Source organism: Meleagris gallopavo, chromosome 2 (assembly GCF_905368555.1).
Source record: "Meleagris gallopavo chromosome 2, MGAL_WU_HG_1.1, whole genome shotgun sequence".
In the NCBI taxonomy this organism is placed as follows: domain Eukaryota; kingdom Metazoa; phylum Chordata; class Aves; order Galliformes; family Phasianidae; genus Meleagris; species Meleagris gallopavo.
Window position 1 is genome coordinate 96526491 of NC_139405.1, and position 17956 is coordinate 96544446.

The following is a 17956-nucleotide window of genomic DNA, read 5'->3' on the forward strand; positions in this document are numbered from 1 at the left end:
CAGCCTGATTTCAGGTCCTCAGTGCCCCTTAGCAGGGGCATTTGACTTTAACTCTGCATGGTACTTAGCACCCAATTTCTGAAGTGGAGTTTCTTTTTCCCAAGAAGTATTTTTTCTCCACTCAGCTCACAAATGTGTAGTGGAAAGACTGCAAATGTCTAGATACAGGTAGATCAGCCTTACTAGCACCTTAAAAATTGTTTTCATTCTAAATTAAAAGCCAAAATTGCAGTGAGAAATGAGGTACGTTTGTTCAAAGCTGCACCTTTTTATGCATAATAATATGGCTTAATCAGAATGATTAAAGAAGAAATGATGCAAGAATTGTAGTCATAGCAAAATATTCTATAATAATAAAAGGCATATTTGCAATTGTAATTCCACTGTTTTGTTTTTTTTATTTCCCCCAATAATTTTGTAGACATAAAAGAAGAATCAGATCAATGCTACCATCAGCCTGGAGATACTTGGCCAGATTTGGAGACGTTTAAGAAGATCCCTTTTGACTATACTATCCATGACCCAAAATATGAAGATGCAAGTCTGATTTGTTCCAAGCTTCAGACTGTAAACAGTGAAGGTTAGAATTTGAAAAATCTAGAATGTTACACATACATACATTGATTTGGTTTTAACATATGAATCATGTTGACTATTAAACAGTGTAAAACTGTCAGAATTGCACTTGACTAAATAATAATTGAAAAAAGATTTGTAGTTTGCTAGATGAAACACTAGATTATTAGCCTTATTAATATTTTATGGCATATTGAAGAGATAGTCTCATTAAAAACACTGATTCCACAAAAAGTGAGTATTTTAATGTTTTCTATTGCAATGCCATTCAGTTTGTAGCAATGAAGTGACTTAGCTGTTATTTATGTTGTTTATATTCTTAGAGATCTTTATAGGTTTATTAGGTTTAAGTTTGGAAAAGGTGATATCTATCTGTTCAGATTTAAATTCCTGTAGTATTAAGGTGTGAATTAGTCCTCTGGACTCCTTCAATAATTCTTCATAAGAAATAAGCACTTCGAAAGTAAACTTTACTAAAGTATGCATTTAAATTAGGGCACGTGGATTGCAGATGTGTTTGTGTCTTACTGTGGGCTGTAGCACTCATCTAGCTTACAGGCAAATAATAAATGAAAATGTCTATGGCCAGGTGAAATAACTGTCTTATCTTACTGTGGTCCCATACATAAGCCAGCTGGGGAAACATGGGACTGGGTAGGACACATCCAAGCACACCAAGAGTGCTCACCAACATCATACCACCTTTAAAAGGTAACGACAATGGATGGAGATTCCTGGTGATTGAGAAAAGCCAAATATCATTGCCTTTCTTTTTCAGGACAAAAAGGAAGGTCAAAGCAATTACTGCCCATTCAGCCTACTCTCAGTCCACAAAACAGTTATGGATCCAACCCTTCTACAAATCATGTCCAGGACCATAAAGAACAGGACAGTGATTGGGAACAGCTAGCATGGAATAATCATAGGCAAATAATGACTGACAAACCTAATTGCCTTTTATCATGAGATGACTGGCAGGATAGACAAAGGAAGATCAATGATCCTTCAAAAACCTTCAGCGAGGTTTTTGTTAGTGTCTTCTGTAATATCTTTATAGCCAAAGTTGGAGAGAGAGAGAGTTTGGACAGGTTAATTTTGAAATGCATAGGAATTGATTCAAGTATGATGTGAAACGAAGTCTGACTGACACCTACTTGTGCATGGCAATGCTTAGGGACTGATAATGGGGAAAATGCTGTTTAAGATTGCCTTTAATAACCCAATCAAAGGGAAATATTGCAACCTCAGCAAGTTCATGGACTTACCACTACAATGCTCAGAATGAAATTGTATTTCGTTTTGCATGTATTTAATTCTGCCGTCGTTCTGTAATTTAATTAAAGTGACAGAAACAATGTGTCACAAGGGAATACATTCTGGCCTTGAATATATGCTACATACATTTTGTTTCTGTTTCTAATAGACAGACCCATTAGCAGAAGGCAGGAGGATATGTACACCCACCGTCAAACAACTAGAATGAGATTATCCAAGTATGCAGCGTATAACACCTACCATCACTGTGAACAGTGTCATCAGTATATGGGTTTCAATCCCAGATACCAGGTAAAAATTTCCAGACATAAATATTTAGATCAGATATTGAAGCAGACACAACCCAAGCACAGTTTTGTGTTTATTCACTGTAGTTAAATTGACTTACAAGCTGTTTGTGTAGATTAAAGAAAGAGCTGATTGATGGATTTTATTATGTCTTGAGGTTTGCCTGCCTTGACTAGACATTAGACCTGGGGATATAGAGTTTCTGTTCCTCATATAATCTGGGGCCTCCAGAGGGACATTATGCGTTTGGTAATGTTATGAATGCATATTCATCACATTGAGACTTTGTAGGAAATAATTTTGACATTAACCACTGGAATTTTCATGTTTTTTCCCATCCTCAGCTTTATGAGTCCACTCTGCATGCATTTGCCTTTTCCTATTCCATGCTGGGAGAAGAGATCCAGCTTCATTTTATCATTCCAAAGTCAAAGGAGCATCATTTTGTCTTTAGCCAACCAGGAAGACAACTGGAAAGCATGAGGCTGCCACTAGTCACAGATAAGGTAGATGAATTATTATATTTGCGGCCATATAAAAGAGAGAGACACGACCAACTTTGAGATTCATTGTAGGATTCTTTACATTTCTGATCATGCTGTTGAGAGATGATAAGGACCTGACACTGAGCTTGTATTTTCTCCCAGAAAGAGAGACATGAAACAAAATTGTCAAGTCACTAATAAGCTTTTTCTCATTACCAAGGCTGTTTTTTTTTCACATTTACATTCTTATCTGAGGTTAAAGTTTTTTAGTTATGGGTTTAAGGTGTTAAAGCGAGAACAGTTTCAGCAATTGGCCTCAGAGATGTGGTTTTGTTTATCATACAGTTTACTGACAGTAAGGAAGCAATTTTTTACTGTAAAGAAAGGCAATGGATTTTCAATCCTATTATGTATAAGTGCTCAGATGCTTTCTTTTAAAAATAAGGCTTTCAAAGTATCTTTGCCATGGCTTTAAGAATTGTGTCCAAAAAATTGCAGGATACACTTGTAGAAAACACTGTATAAAACATTTGGCAGGCTATGCAGCCTCTGATGTTGGCCTTTACAATGACTCTTAATATCCGTATTTATGATGAAGCTGTGAGTGGTTCAGGCTAGGCTGTAGGCATTACTGGGGCAATTTGTGAAACAGTAGCAAACACTAGCTTACTACTTTACTTGAGAAAATAAACTGCTTCCAATAAATGATAATCTATCAATATCACCCTTCAGTTTGGGCATTTAGATCGAGATCTAAATGGGAGACTCCACACAGCAACATAGCAGCAACTGTACAATGTGAGGTTTAAACTTCAGTAACCTTGTACTTGGCTATGTAACCTGAACTGTGATCTGGGTAGTTGTGGGTTCTCCTGCTTCTGTCACAGACTTACTCTTAGGCTTATCCAAAATTGTTTATGGTGCCTGCAGCCTTGATACAAGCTTGAAAAGTGCTGTGAGATATAAACCTAGATTATAAAACTACTATAAAATATTTTTCTCAAAGCACTTTAATTAAATTTAGAGAACTCCACAGGAATTAAATCCATCATATTGTGCTTTGACATTTTTAATGTGTAATCCTTAATTGTGAGGGCTGTGAAGAGGCATACATTCATTTTGAGTCCCTAGCAGCCTTGGTAGGCATCAGGCTGAAATCAGTTCCTCAGACTGTAATAGACCTGGATGTTTGTAGAAACAGGGCACTATGGAGATACACTATCAAACCTAATGATACCTAATGAGTACCGAATGGTACCTAATGAGTTTAAATGCACTCAGGATTGGATGATAGCCAGTCAGAAGACTTATATTACAGTTTTGGACTAATATGTTTCTTACCATGTTCTGTCATATGGATCTGAACTCTTTTCCAGATGTAACCTCAAGGTCCATGAGTAGTTGGCAGTAAAAATTAGCAGTTCTATCCAATTCACCACTCTCTCACCAGATAGATAAGTTAGTAGATGTAGCTTTCTTTTTTCCAACTCATATAAAACTTGTTTATTTTCCCATTAAGCTGATTTAAAATGTAGCAATGTAGTGGAACTTAAACCAATTTATTTTGTTGATGGACCTGGTTCTCATTTAAATATTATCCAGCTTAATAAAGAAACTTACTCTTCGATTTATTTACAGAGTGAAGATTTCATAAAAAGCCCCACTTTTACTCCTACCACTGGGCGTCATGAACATGGACTTTTCAATTTATATCACGCAATGGATGGAGCCAGTCATTTGCACGTTTTAGTTGTCAAGGAATACGAAATGGCCATATATAAAAAGTACTGGCCCAACCACATTATGCTTGTTCTTCCAAGCATTTTCAACAGTGCAGGAGTAGGTAAGTGTGACATAAAGTGTGACATTAAAAAATGTGGACATGTGACTTGGGCCCTTGAGGTGGTGCTATTCAAATTGAAATGTAGCTATATACATTATAGCTACCATATCTGATGATCTGGATTCTCGTTGAAGACAGTCTTGTGTAACAGTCCGTGTAACAGTCTTAGGTGCAGTTCACTTAATCCAGATCACCTAGAACAAGATAGATGAACCACATCATGAAAATACTTTTTCTTGTCTCTTGATTTTAAATAGAACTGAGGGTAGTTAATTCAGATGGAATTACCTACTCTGCCTTCTTCTGGAACTAAGTTGTGTGATATTTCCAGAAAGCTGTGTCATTGCTAATTCTGCATAGAAATCTCAGGTACCCAGAGAGGTTCAAATATTGCTAGATGCTTCTGTTTGTTCAACTGAATTGTGCTCTACACTTTCTGGTAGAGGAGGTAACTGCTGCATCTCATGGAAGTGAAACAACTCAGTTCATAAGACTGGAAGCCCTCTAATACAGCTTCAGATGTGTGTGGGAGAAATGAGATGGGTAAAGATTAATGAGCATACAGATCAGATACACCTCTTAGGTAGATTCTGTTAATATAATATCTGTGAAATATTCAGCACCATGCATTAGTGATGCATTTTGTAGACAGCAGTGGTGACAATCACTGAGAATAGAGAATTAAGAGAAATTGCTCCCTTGTTATTCAGTTAATGTTAACCCACATTTCTAGAGTTTACACTTGAGGCACTATATGTCAGGTTAAAATGATCAGTCACTCAACTCTTCAGATATTAAGAAACCTTTATCACAGAAATCAGGCTTCATTTTGCATGCTTTCCAGTGGGGTTCTGTCAGTCATTGGCTAGGCAAAAGACACAGTATGTTGCCTCTGGGGAGTATTAGGACATTGAAGTCTTCAGAGTGAGTCATATTCTGGGGTCCAGAAATTTTCCCTTCAAAAGGATTCCAAGTTAAAAGCAAACAATTTCTGCCCTTACTTTTCATCTTATGGATTATGTCCTTGGTTTCAGGTGCAGCACACTTCCTGATAAAAGAGCTATCTTACCATAACTTGGAGCTAGAACGAAATCGGCAGGAGGAGCTGGGCATAAAGCCCCAGGATATTTGGCCTTTCATTGTCATTTCAGATGACTCCTGTGTTATGTGGAATGCAGTAGAAGTTGATTGTTCAGGAGACAGGAAAAGGTAAATAGAAGACCACACGCTTTTTCAGCTGATCTTAAAATAAGCTTTCAGTTTTAAAATGACGTTTCATATACTACTTTTACCCTGTGCAAGCAGAGCATAATATTTGCCATTTGAAAAATTGTTTTCCACAATGTTTAGTGTCTGTTTTGCTTTTCTGTCCCCTGAGGATTTAAGTGCCTTGCCCCGGTTCAAACTAGAGCTGCAGATTTCAAGTTCTGAAAACAGTCCTTCATACACGGAGCAAACACAGCCATTCATGTGTACATTTTCAGTAGGAATTTTCTAAGGAAGCTAAAAGACATTTCTGTGCAAATTGGGCAACTGCTTTCTGCTGGATCGTTTATCAGTCTCAGTCTGTGTGGCTCTTTCAATACCCCAAGTCTTCAAACAATATTTTTATTTCCATAATAATTAATGGAAATCCCTTAGATTTCCATTAATTCCTTAGAATATTATTTGTTCTTTGTCTATTCCCAGAATGATGGCAATGCAGGAGTTATAGCAAACCTTCAAAAAGAAATACACTCACTGAAAGCTTTGAGGTTTATGGATTTGAGAGGTAGACTAGGACAATCTTGCATACTTAAGTTATGGCACAAAGTCAGCAACCCTGCAGTGATCATTATCCAGGTACATTGCAACATTATCCAGGTAACTTTAAAAATCTGGAAATCTGAGTGAATACTTTGAAAGATCTAAGGTAAATTTCTGACCTGGCATATCAGTCCTCCACCACATAAGCATTAGTTAGTTTTAAATTTTGAGTCTACCCTAAAATGGGAGGTGAAAAGTTGCAATAAAGTAGTACAACATTGAAGCTATCTAGCTGGTAACTACTGTTGAGAACTGTTGTTCAGCCAAATAAGATTCTGATTATTCTCTCTATATTTCAACACATTTTCCTAATTGCTGTAGTGATTATACATGGACTGAAAGGAATGTTTCCTTGAAGCACATTCTGCAACGTATTGAAGCAACTCCTAATGTCACTCACTATGCCTTAATTGGGATGAGAAAATGGTCCACTAAAACAAACACTTCTGAGATCAAGGAACCATTCTCCTGTTGCCACGTACATGATTTCATTATGCTAAATGTTGATCTGACACAGAATGTCCAATACAATCAGAACAGGTAAGTGAATCTATAACGTCTTTTGGAAGACATAATGAACCAAATAAATTTTACAAACACTATTGCTGGATTTTTAGGAGGTTATTAATGGAGCACAAGCAGATTTTGTTTTCTTTTTGAACATTCAAATCCTTCCCAAATTACCAATAGTTAGAAAAAGACATTAATCCCCATAGTTTCAAATAAGCAGTCATTTGAGTTATGGAGTAGATGCACTAAGAGATGTGTAATGTAATGCAGGCCTCCCAGTTTTATCCAAGTGGCCTTCTGGTAACACCATATTTCTCTTCCTGCCCACTTGGACTTTTCCGAAGGAAATCACGGCTTTGTGGGTGAATGGTGCATAACTAAGTCTTGTTCTGACATGGAACTGAGATACAACTGTTTGTTTTTGTTTGTTTGTTTGTTTGTTTTTATGATGAGAAGCATAAGAGCATAACATAGATCAGAATAGATATGAAGACAAATTTCTTTACCATGAGGGTCATCAAACATTGAACAGGTTTCCTAGCACGTAGTCATGCCTGTCAGTGTTCAAGAGATATTTAGATAATTTAGTATATATTAACCCTTGGTTAATCCTGAAGTGGTCAGACAGCTGGATTGGATGATCTTTGCACATCCCTTCCAATTGAACTATTCCATTCTTATTCCTATTCCTATTCCTATTCCTATTCCTATTCCTATTCCTATTCCTATTCCTATTCCAAGTTTGTTTATCAGCAAAATCAGAAGAAAGGAGTAAATGAACATCATTAATATTAGTGATTGTTTCTCACATTCTGCTGTCACAGAACTCCCATTTTTTCTTTTCATTTATATCACATAGTGTATTTCAGATTAAAATACTACCATGAACAGTACGACCACAGCTACCAGAACTGCATTCACTAGGTGCATCACCTCAGAGACATTCACTGATTTATGTGAAAAAACCCTGGGGTTTTGGTTCTGAGGAACAAGCATTTATCACAACAGAATGAAGTAGCTATTGTCAGGGGTGGGACTCCTCTGTCTAAAGTGGGTCTTTAGGCACCTCAGCGTACACAGTATATCCACATGAGGCTGACACATATTACAGGAAATCTAAAACATTTATTTTTCTTTAAGCTATTTGGGATAGCCCAGATGATCTAAAATGTACATCAAAACACTATTATATTTCTCAGGAAGATGTCTTCTGAAGTCCAAATTTATTTCTAACTGAGTGGAAGCTTTTTATTAATCTGGATAAACAGATGACCTAAGTTCCTATCACTATCAATCTGACACTAAAAGAGCATTTTAAATTTGCTCCCATTCATCTACTGGTACAGAACAGTGCTCCCAGACAGTCCAGTGGTATTATCTTATGAAACATTATGAACTGCTAATGAAGAAAATGACAGTGCAATAAAATAAAATGATACAAGCATGGACAGCAATGCTAAAAGATCAGGAATGCCAGACCACATCATCCGCTTCCTGCCTGTGTCTTTAATCCATATTGCTTTATGTGGGTGCTGTTGAGGTTGCATTACATGACAGTCCAAGCCTGAACTGGCAACAAAAAAAGTGTATTTTAAAACACGGAGACACTGGGAGTCAGGGATAACAAGTATCCACATAAATACTGCTAAAATCAAAGAGGGTTTTCAAAACATGTAATAAAATATTATTTTTCTTACTGACGTCTGTTGTTGCAGTAAGTACTTTGCTGTTTTAAATCCAAGCCTTGGATGTTAATCCCACAGTTTTGCACATCATCCTGTTTGCTGTGCAAATCTGCATTCCAAATGGAGAACTGAGGCTGAATTTTCCAAAGGCCAGAGGATTTAAATGTTGTCAGCTTTAGAAGTTTACCTTCTGTTCAATCTTACTGTTGAAATAGGTCAAATTTGGCTCAAGGATGTTTGGCCTCATTCTGCTTACTTTATTCCTCTGTTTCAGCTGTTCTATTGGATTAAGAAAAGAGTATTTGTGTTCAAATATTTTTTTTCTCTACTGTAAAATTGCATTATTTCTGTAAGGGAATATAAACCAAAATTACTGAATATCACAGAATTGCAGGGATTGAAGGACACATCTAGAGATCATTGAGTCCAACCCCCTGCTATAGAAAGTTCCCTACAGTAGGTTACACAGGAAAGGTTCTTCAGTATCCCCAGAAAAGGAGACTATCTGGGCAGGCTGTTCCAGTGCTCCTTCACCCTCACAGCAAAGAAGTTTTTCCTCAAGTTTGCATGGAACTTCCTGTGTTCTAGCTTGTGCCCATTGCCCTTTGTTCTATTGTCAACAACAGATATTTGTATTCTAAAGGAGAAACGATTAGGCAGACTTCTTTGCATTTGACAGATTCAAATGTAGGGCCTTTTCCATTTCCTTGGAAGTCAAAGGAATTAATTTCATTGACCTTATTTAGGTGAAGGAAATATTTGTGTATATTTTCTCCATGACTGCATTATTGTACTAAGATGCAAAGAAATGTTTTTAACTCCTGTGTCATTTCCCTGGCATTTTGGTACCTTCCTCTTTCCGCTTTCCCCTGTTTCTGGTTATTTCACTCCCTAATGGTTCCCTCCCTCATTCTGATCTTCCTGAATTCATTCTAGTCATTGCTACTGGCCTCACTTATTCCAAAGCTGAAGTCTCTTTCCCTGACTGATTACTACTAAATGAAGTGTTGGTATGTTTGACAGCTCTCCTTCATATGGTACTGATCAAAGACCCTGAGTGCTTGTAGTTGTTGGTCCATGATCAGAAGCTTTCCTCTGAAGTGCCGTGATTTTATTCTTCCTAGATTTACCTGTGATGATGTTGACTTCAACTTGCGTGTCCACAGTGCTGACCTTCTCATTTGTCGGTTCAATCACTTCAGTGTCATGAAAAAGCAAATTGCAGTAGGAGGACAAAGATCCTTCCACATTAAGTCCAAGGTGGGAACTGAGACCTCTTCTTCCTTGTTAAAATTTCATTTCCCCTTTTGTACTCTGTAACCAGGAGAGCTGAGAAATTAATGGTTCATCACTCAGTTGCCAGTAATGGGGTATGTTTGCTTCTTTTTTTTCTAAAATCCAATTTTCGAAATCACCCAAAATATCACTTTACGGCAAAGATAACCATTCACTGTAAGTTTATAGTATTGATTACTCATCTTCAAATGATTTCATATTCAGGAGTACTTTGATATCAAAGAAGAAAACTCGACGTCTCTATAAATACAAATATAGTTATTTGAGTCTCTCAACATTTTTAGTAGCAGGTATGTTTGTCTGAATGACTTTTTTTCTTTTATAAGTCTTAGATTTTTTGGGTTGAGATGCGTTTTGTACAAACCAGAATTCAGATAAATGCAATATGATTGATCAGGATTGATCTGTGCCAGAAATATTTTTTCCTCATAGGTATCTGACATTCCAGTTTCAATCTCACCTGCTCAATACATTTGTGCTCCTGACAGCAAGCATACCTTCTTGGCAGCACCTGCTCAGTTACTCCTAGAAAAATACCTCCAGTATCACAGCCATCGCTTCTTCCCTCTCTCGCTGAAGAATTACAGACATCCAGTGCTCTCTGTTGACTGTTACCTCAACTTAGGACCGCAGGTATGAAACAAAGTAATCTTTAATTAGCTTTAGAAGTGTATTCCCTATGTTTTGGATGAGTTTGTTGATGGATGGCTTCAGAACACAGCCTTCAAATTAACAGATATTAGAACCCTATGGTGTTCTATAAGACTCTTGGTCTTATAGAGATATTGGGAGAAACTACAAATAAAGTACATGGAAAGCAATATCAAAGTTGTCTAATAGAGTTGATGAGTGGTATTAGATTTTTAACTAACATAGAACACTTTTTTTTTTTTTTTTTTTAAGAAGTGTTTTCCCAGTCTATTGTAATTTGGTCCTTCCTACATCAAATATCTTCCACAAGAGTTTTACAAATACTAACTAGTCCTTAGAAAGCACTTCAAAATGCAAAAGTTTTTGTCCACATTTAACTGACAAGCTGAGTCAGAGAAGCAAATAACAAGATACGCAGTCAGAGTGGGAGAGGCTGACATTAGCATTTAAGATCTGTTGGCTCTCCCCAGTGGCTTTGGACCTTAAGCCAAGGTTATATTTAAATAGAAATATAGGTCATGTAGTAAGGGGCTGATTTTCACTAATCTATTTTTATCTTTTCACTTGACTTAAATACTGAATGAAAATCAGTCTTGCTGAATTTACTAACTTCTTTATCAAAACAGCTGTGTAATGACCTTCCAATCTGTGCTGCTTCCAGAACATTTTGATCTGTGTCTTTCTTGCTCAGGGACATGATTTAGAGGAGAGTTGTTAGAGTTAGGGTAGTATGGTTAGGTCGTGGTTGGACTCAATGGTCTTTAAAGTCTTTTCCAACCAGTGATTCTATGATTCTATGATTGATTCCAGTCCTTTCTGGCTGAGCTTCCCACCATGCCTGAAAAAACAAAATCCGTGGAAGGGCACTGTGCTGTTAGTGCCTTCATCCACTGCATCCTTTCAGTTCTAAACCTTTCAGTGCTTGAAATAAGTTAAATTTAGTTCGGGAATTGTTATCTGAGCTAGTATATGATACAGTAGGATTGAAGGAATTATTGCATCTACATTATGCATAAATAGAGATATCTTGCACCAGTTTCTCTTGCTGTGGATCAACCTTCCTCCACTGAATCATGCTGATTTCTGCTGGATGAGGGTCTGCCTCAAGTAAGTAGAAAGTCACTTTGGAAGCCCAGTCATATGTAGAGGATTCCTTAACCTGAAATTTACAACACCTGAAAGGATGCTATAAATATTCCTAGTTCCCACTGGAGTAGGAGATTAATAATAGAAAAAGTAATTAGACAGTAGAAAACTTCATGCAATTATGTAGATGCACAACTGTACTGATTTTTTCTTTTGTGATGTAAATGGCATTAGACCTTTCTATAGGGTTTTTCTTGTGTTAGACTGTGCAGTTACTGTATTTATGCTTTTGTAGATAAACTGTGCTGCACAGATCACAGAGTTCTGGATGTGGGGAGCCATCATTACTGCAGCTTTCAAACCATTCATATCTAAACCTCATGATTATAGTAGGAATGAGTAATTATGACTAATGAATAGTTATAGATACTGCTTTTAGATTGCTTTTTAATAAGTAGAGGAATTGTTAGAAAGGAACAATAATGATCATAATGTTTGGAGTTGGAAAGCAAGTCTGAAGGTGGATCAGGTGCAAATACTGTAAGGTTGATATGAAGAAGCCTGAAGAAAGCTAATTTCTATGTTTCTTACCCCCTCCCAATCAGATTGCAGTTTGCTATGTGAGTTCACGGCCTCACTCTCTGAATATCAGTTCCTCCGGTTTGACATTCAGTGGTCTCCTGCTATACCTCTGTGACTCCTTTGTTGTAGCTAGCTTTTTGAAGAAGTTCCATTTTCTTAAAGGTGAGCCTCAACCGTTTTATTACAGGGAATTATATGACATGGTCACTGGAAATCTGGGAACAAAATGGGAAAAGTAGCATTGATTTTGAATGTTATGTGAAAAAATGCGCATGCACATGTGTATATTTATATTTGTGTTTATATGCCCTACCATCTCTGATATTTGATGATTCATCTATAACAGTGCTAAGAGTTCTACAGACAGGGAAACAATGTTTGGTCTATACTGCTATGCATAGTGTATATACATAACTTCTTATTCTATAGCTGAAAATGATTATGTATGAAACATTCACCCATTGTGTTCTTGCAAGTGATGTTTTTTCAGTTTTTTTTCAGTTGTCAAGAGAAAATGGATGATGATAAGACTCCATCAAAATCTGTTTGCTGTACCTGGAAACATAAATGCTATCATTAAAATTTATTCTTAGTAACAAGTTTCTCCACATAGTGCTTATGATCATGGAGACAAATCACTTCTGTCTGTATTGCAACTTCTTTTGGATTGTTCTGCAGCTGTTTTAGAGATTCAGTGCTCTGGGGATTTGTTTCATTCAGCCATAGCTGTCACTGGAGTATAAACACATTGCCACTGCCTTCTTAAAACAGAAGTTATGAACTGCCATGTTCTTTTTTGTATTTAATGCAGTTTTGTATAGGTATTTGTAGCACAAATTAGAGTATGCAATGCTTTAACCTGCACGTGCTACTGAAGCCACGTGAGTCCCTGTGTCTATTCGCATTCTGGAGCAATATCCACATTTTAAGTATAAAAGGACTGCTTTCATTCAAAGTTACTCTGTATTTTTTTCAAGTGACAAGAAGCTATCAACCTGCACAAATCAGATGATTTTTGCAGTGTGTAGCACGAAGTGTATTTGATTCAGGAGTTCCCTGTTTCCCTTGGCAGTTTAGTTGAGCTTCTAATCAGTCACTTCAGCATTAAACACCACTCGACTCTCTTTATTTTTTCTGTATTCTCAGCTGTTTCTGTCTTGGGCGTCTCTTTCTATCTCACCATCTCTTTTTCAGAGTATTGAGAGCAGGTGAGGTAATTTCCTCTTGACTGAGCACTTTTTTTCAGGAAATCATGTGTCTATGTTGAAATGGTATCAGCATGCCAGTCAAAACAGTTCATATTAGATCATTTCTGGTCAGCAAAACACACAGAACTTAATTAGTCATTGTGGGGATTGGCTTGTGATGTATTTTGTTGAGTGAGAGTTTCTCTTAACAAAATAATGTTCTAGCAGGGCTAGAACAATAATGGAGTAAGGCATTACATTGTTTTCTGTCACCACCCTCTTCGACTTGACAGATTTGACCTTTCTTACTCCAAAGAGAAGGAATGTATTGTTAGTCCTGTGTACGAGATGAATACTAGATATCTCAGGTTACAGAAGAAGACCTTGATAAACAGGGAGCTGAAGATAGCTCTCCAAAAAACCTAGATGTCTTAGTTCTCACTCAAGAATATCTGTAGCTCCTGTTTTGGAAGTGGTGGAAATTCCTCTTGCTAAGAGGTGGTGGGAGATGGGTGATTTGAGAACAAGGGTGATACTCACATGAGTTTCTTACTGACTGTTTACTTAGGTGCCACCCTGTGTGTTATTTGTCAAGATCGGAATTCTCTTCGCCAGACTGTTGTCCGGCTGGAGCTGGAAGATGAATGGCAGTTTCGATTGAGGGATGAATTCCAGACTGCCAATGCAAAAGAGGACAGACCACTTTTCTTCCTGACTGGACGACATATTTAATAGAGACTAGACACTTTTCCTGAATAACTAGGGAAAAAAAAAAAGAAGAAGAATGATACAGGAGACTAATTGCCAACTTCTCATGAAATGGCTTTTGAGAGGCTCTGCTTTCTGAGGAGAAACAGAACTTGCCATTTTCTATTAGAATCAATTTATCCTCTTATTTCCAAGCACTGTAAGTGGATTTTCTAATTTAATCGTCTGACGGAGGTAATTCTTGATTCCTGGGAAAGATGCAGAAACTCATTGTTCCCTGTGGCAGCAAAAAATTTCAATCAGAAAGGAAATCAATGAATGTATTTCTTCTGACACAAAAAAGACCACATGCAAGTCCATAAGCAAAAGTTTTAGAAAACTTGCTGTTCATTCCAGAAATAGGAAATGTAAATGTAGGAACAGAATTTGATTTTGTTTTACAAGTCTTATTTATCTAACAGTTGGCACAAGGCAGCAGGAATTATTACAGTCTTGTAGAATATTGCTCTTGATTGATTCAGGTAGGCTTTTTAATGAAGATATGTAAAGTATAATTCTTAAAGAATGGGAGCCCAGTTGGAATCTTATTTTCTTTTTACAGATGCCAACTGGATAGTTTTAGTATATGGGAATCTTGGGATGGCAGCATAATCATATGTCTGATTTTCATAGCATAAAGAGCCAGGAAAGTAAATTTTACAATGAAATCTGAACATTTAAACATGAAAATGAAATTACCTGGCGCAACTGAGAACATGAAATGATGAGATTTACCTGCAAGTGATTTTTACATCAGAAGATTGATGTTTTTGGTTTCTGACTAAATTCTTGCACTGACTACAGACTTCAAGCTAGGCCCAGTGCATTCAAGACAGTGGATCAGATGGTTCTGAAACCTTCCTAATATGCTTACTGGGGATATTTTCTTGCCAAGGTGCATTAAAAAAGTGAGAAAATAGAGACTATGTCTCTGAGGAATTTAGGTGGCCATATAAAAGCATGTTCTAGAAAGGCACCGGGCATCACAGTATTTTTGTGCTCTCTACATGTGAAGTCAGTGATCACAATCTTTGTTTAGGTTTTTGGAAGTATTGTCTAAGTTTCAGATTTCATGTTTGTTTTTATAGATCTGTGTAAACTTCGTTCAGTCTGGATGCAAGAAGGGTAAGTATAGACATTTCCAGAAGGTGTCTAATATTTGGGCAGTCTTTCTTGCTGGATACACCAATGAGAATATCATTGATTTTATATTGATGAAATGCCGTTAGGTGCCTGAAGCCTTTACAGTATCAGTCTTGAAATGATGACATGAATATGACTGTGCCAAAGAGCAGATTTCATAACGTTTACAAGGAAAATGTAATTTCAGTAAGTATAAGAGACTTGACTGCTATTTACAAGAGACAGACTGCTGTTTGCAAGATAACTGGTAGAAATCAGTGTGCTCATGTATTTCGTTGTTTTTCTTTCAGAGTGAGATTGGCTTTGTTTAAGTTTTGGGAAGGAAGATGGACATTATCTTATGTAAATAGCATCACCTGTGCAGTTTTCACCTGTTGATTAGTTAATTTAAACTTTTTAAAGGAATGTGACATTCTTGTCCAAACCATCCTTTATAAATAAAGTCAATACTGCATGGATATCTGTCTTGGTGGTGTATAGCACTGGATGTTTTTTGTGGGTGGAGAGTTGGGGGAGGAAAAAGATTGGTTGAAAGGGTCTAAGATGATGAAATAATTTCCTGAACTGACCAAGAGAAAATACAGTGTCTTGTAATGGTCTAAAGCATAACATAGCCTCTAAGGTACATGAGTCTTTAAAAGAACTCTGGGCTAAAGAGAGAAGTTTGAAGTGTCCTTTCTTGTAACCAAATGCTCCAACTATTTATGCCAAATGTCTGTAAACTTTTCTTATGTTTTGAATGTGAGAAGATTTGTTTTGCAAGTCCTTAGACAGGCATTTTCTCCATGAATCAACGTGTCCAATGAAAAAAAATGCCTAAAGTATTTATTGAAACAAGAAACTTTTCAGTTCTGCTTTCAGAGATGGGAACTTTGCACAGCAAAATTTCTGATTGTTCACTGTAGTCTTAAGAATTTATTTCAGAGCAAATATATGTGTTTTTTCTTTTTTTCATAAAGGAAGTGGTAGAGAAATATGGTACTGTCCAGCATATTCTTAAATAAATTCTTGCTTTTCTAACAACATTTTAATATATTCAGTTTGACTACTGAAATGTTAGGAAAGAGAAGCAGAAAGAAATAACCAGAAATTAGAGGAACTGGCTTGATACTCAATATGTTTCAAAAACACCACAGTGGTGAGAATATCAGTGTGCCTTTCTTACCTGTCCAGCCTCGTGCATGTCCCCATAAAGTTATTGACCAGTGTGTACAATGCTTCTGTAGATATCACTCTGATAAAATACAGATCCATTGATGTGGCTGTCAAGGTTCCTCAAACCTTTACAGCACTGCAAAAGTTGCTTGATTGTGCTTAGGCCCTGTCTTCATGGAATTATCCAGCATTTACCCTCTGCCATGTCCCATGCTATTCTACTTGTGTTCAGTTCTACTACCAATGGGTAAACCTTTTTGAAATGATCATAGGCTCAAAGATTTTAACTAAATATCTGCAAGATAAAAAAATGCATTTAAACTTCTAGTTTGGATAGGTAGGTTTTTAGATTTTGGTTTTGGTTTTGTTTGTTTGTTATGAAACAATTATCTCTGGTTGTTAAAGTGATTGCTGGCATTTTGGCATTCTAGGTTCTGTACTCTGATTTGAACAGACCATTTAATGTCTGAAACACAGACGTAAATTGACTGGAGATGTCTGACATAATTTATTAAGGTTACTTGTTAAGATTTAAGGTGCTGACATGCAGAAGCAGAAACATTATGAAAATGCAAAAAACTGTAACTGTGTTCATTTAAAGGTTTTCTGTGTGGAAAAGATAGCTCTTTATCAACCAGAACATTATTACATTTTTGAAATTTCAGCAATAAACAGCCTACTTAAAATATTCAGTAACCCTAATTCTTTCATGTACAGACCAAGAGAATGGGGAAAAGCTTAGAAGTAATTCCAGAAAGGCATGTTTACTTTATTGCTGCTGTGGCATTCTTCGTGCAAAACTGTTCTTATCTGTGAAATTAAAACATCACTAAATCTGATGGGAATAAAAAAATCACATCCTTCCTTAACATTCCCCTTTGGCTCAAAGTTACTTGCTCACTGTACCCTTTATACAGGATAGGGTTCTCAGGACCAGGCCTCACCAGACGTGTTTCTGTTGTGTGACCAAGTACAGTCATTCTCCACCAGTGAGTACATATATAAACAGTCACATATGTAGTGAAACTGGCTTGAAATGCCCATTTTCTGACGAGGCACATCCTGCTGTAAAAGCAGATATGCACTCATTGTGTGACCAAAATGCAGTTGCTTCCCATCATAGGGAAGCTAGGCACAAAATACGGCAAAAAAACAGCATTTTATCAATGTGGTGCTGAATAGTGGTGGTGGATGAGTCAGGGAGTACAGCTCTCCAGAACTCCATCCAAAAGTTTCTTCATTCTTGGTATAGTTTACATGCTAACCTCCCTCCGACTGTCAGCTATCAAGCACAAAGACGATGTAGGATTTTGTGTCCGACCTGGACTTTGAGGTGACACAGTAATGCAGATAAACAATCAAGACAAATCAATAAAATGCCATCTGATTGAGTGGGAGTGGCATCTCTTGCCATACATACAGTAGGAACTTCTTTCTGCTGTGTGTTTTTTACCACAGGGTTGAGGACCCAGGTTCCAGCTCCACTCTTGTCTTACCTTTGTGAGAGGGAATTATTTGCTTTCCATCATGATTACCTTTGTGAGAAAAATTGGCCCATAATCATTAAGCAAACAGATCATTTATTCTTTCTGACTTTGTACGTGGCAGGAAGATAGAGCTCTCCATCACATGGACTGATGT

The 17956-nt window shown here is 37.0% G+C and overlaps 1 protein-coding gene across 5 annotated transcripts in view; it reads left to right on the top strand.

The window, feature by feature from the left end:
• Positions 1-15618, top strand: part of GREB1 (growth regulating estrogen receptor binding 1) — an 87722-nt gene extending 72104 nt beyond the window's left edge. For 4 of the 5 annotated variants that reach the window (XM_085218026.1, XM_085218025.1, XM_085218028.1 and 1 more), the window contains 10 exons: positions 422-580; positions 2000-2142; positions 2484-2645; positions 4263-4467; positions 5502-5676; positions 6595-6813; positions 9593-9728; positions 10197-10397; positions 12107-12245; positions 13839-15618. In XM_085218026.1, coding sequence (XP_085074152.1) covers positions 422-580; positions 2000-2142; positions 2484-2645; positions 4263-4467; positions 5502-5676; positions 6595-6813; positions 9593-9728; positions 10197-10397; positions 12107-12245; positions 13839-14002 — 1703 coding nt within the window. In that variant the 3' untranslated portion in view covers positions 14003-15618. Of the gene's footprint in view, positions 1-421; positions 581-1999; positions 2143-2483; positions 2646-4262; positions 4468-5501; positions 5677-6594; positions 6814-9592; positions 9729-10196; positions 10398-12106; positions 12246-13838 lie in introns of those variants that run through there. The other variant, XM_085218029.1, reaches the window with a different exon arrangement.
• Positions 15619-17956: the final 2338 nt, after the last annotated feature.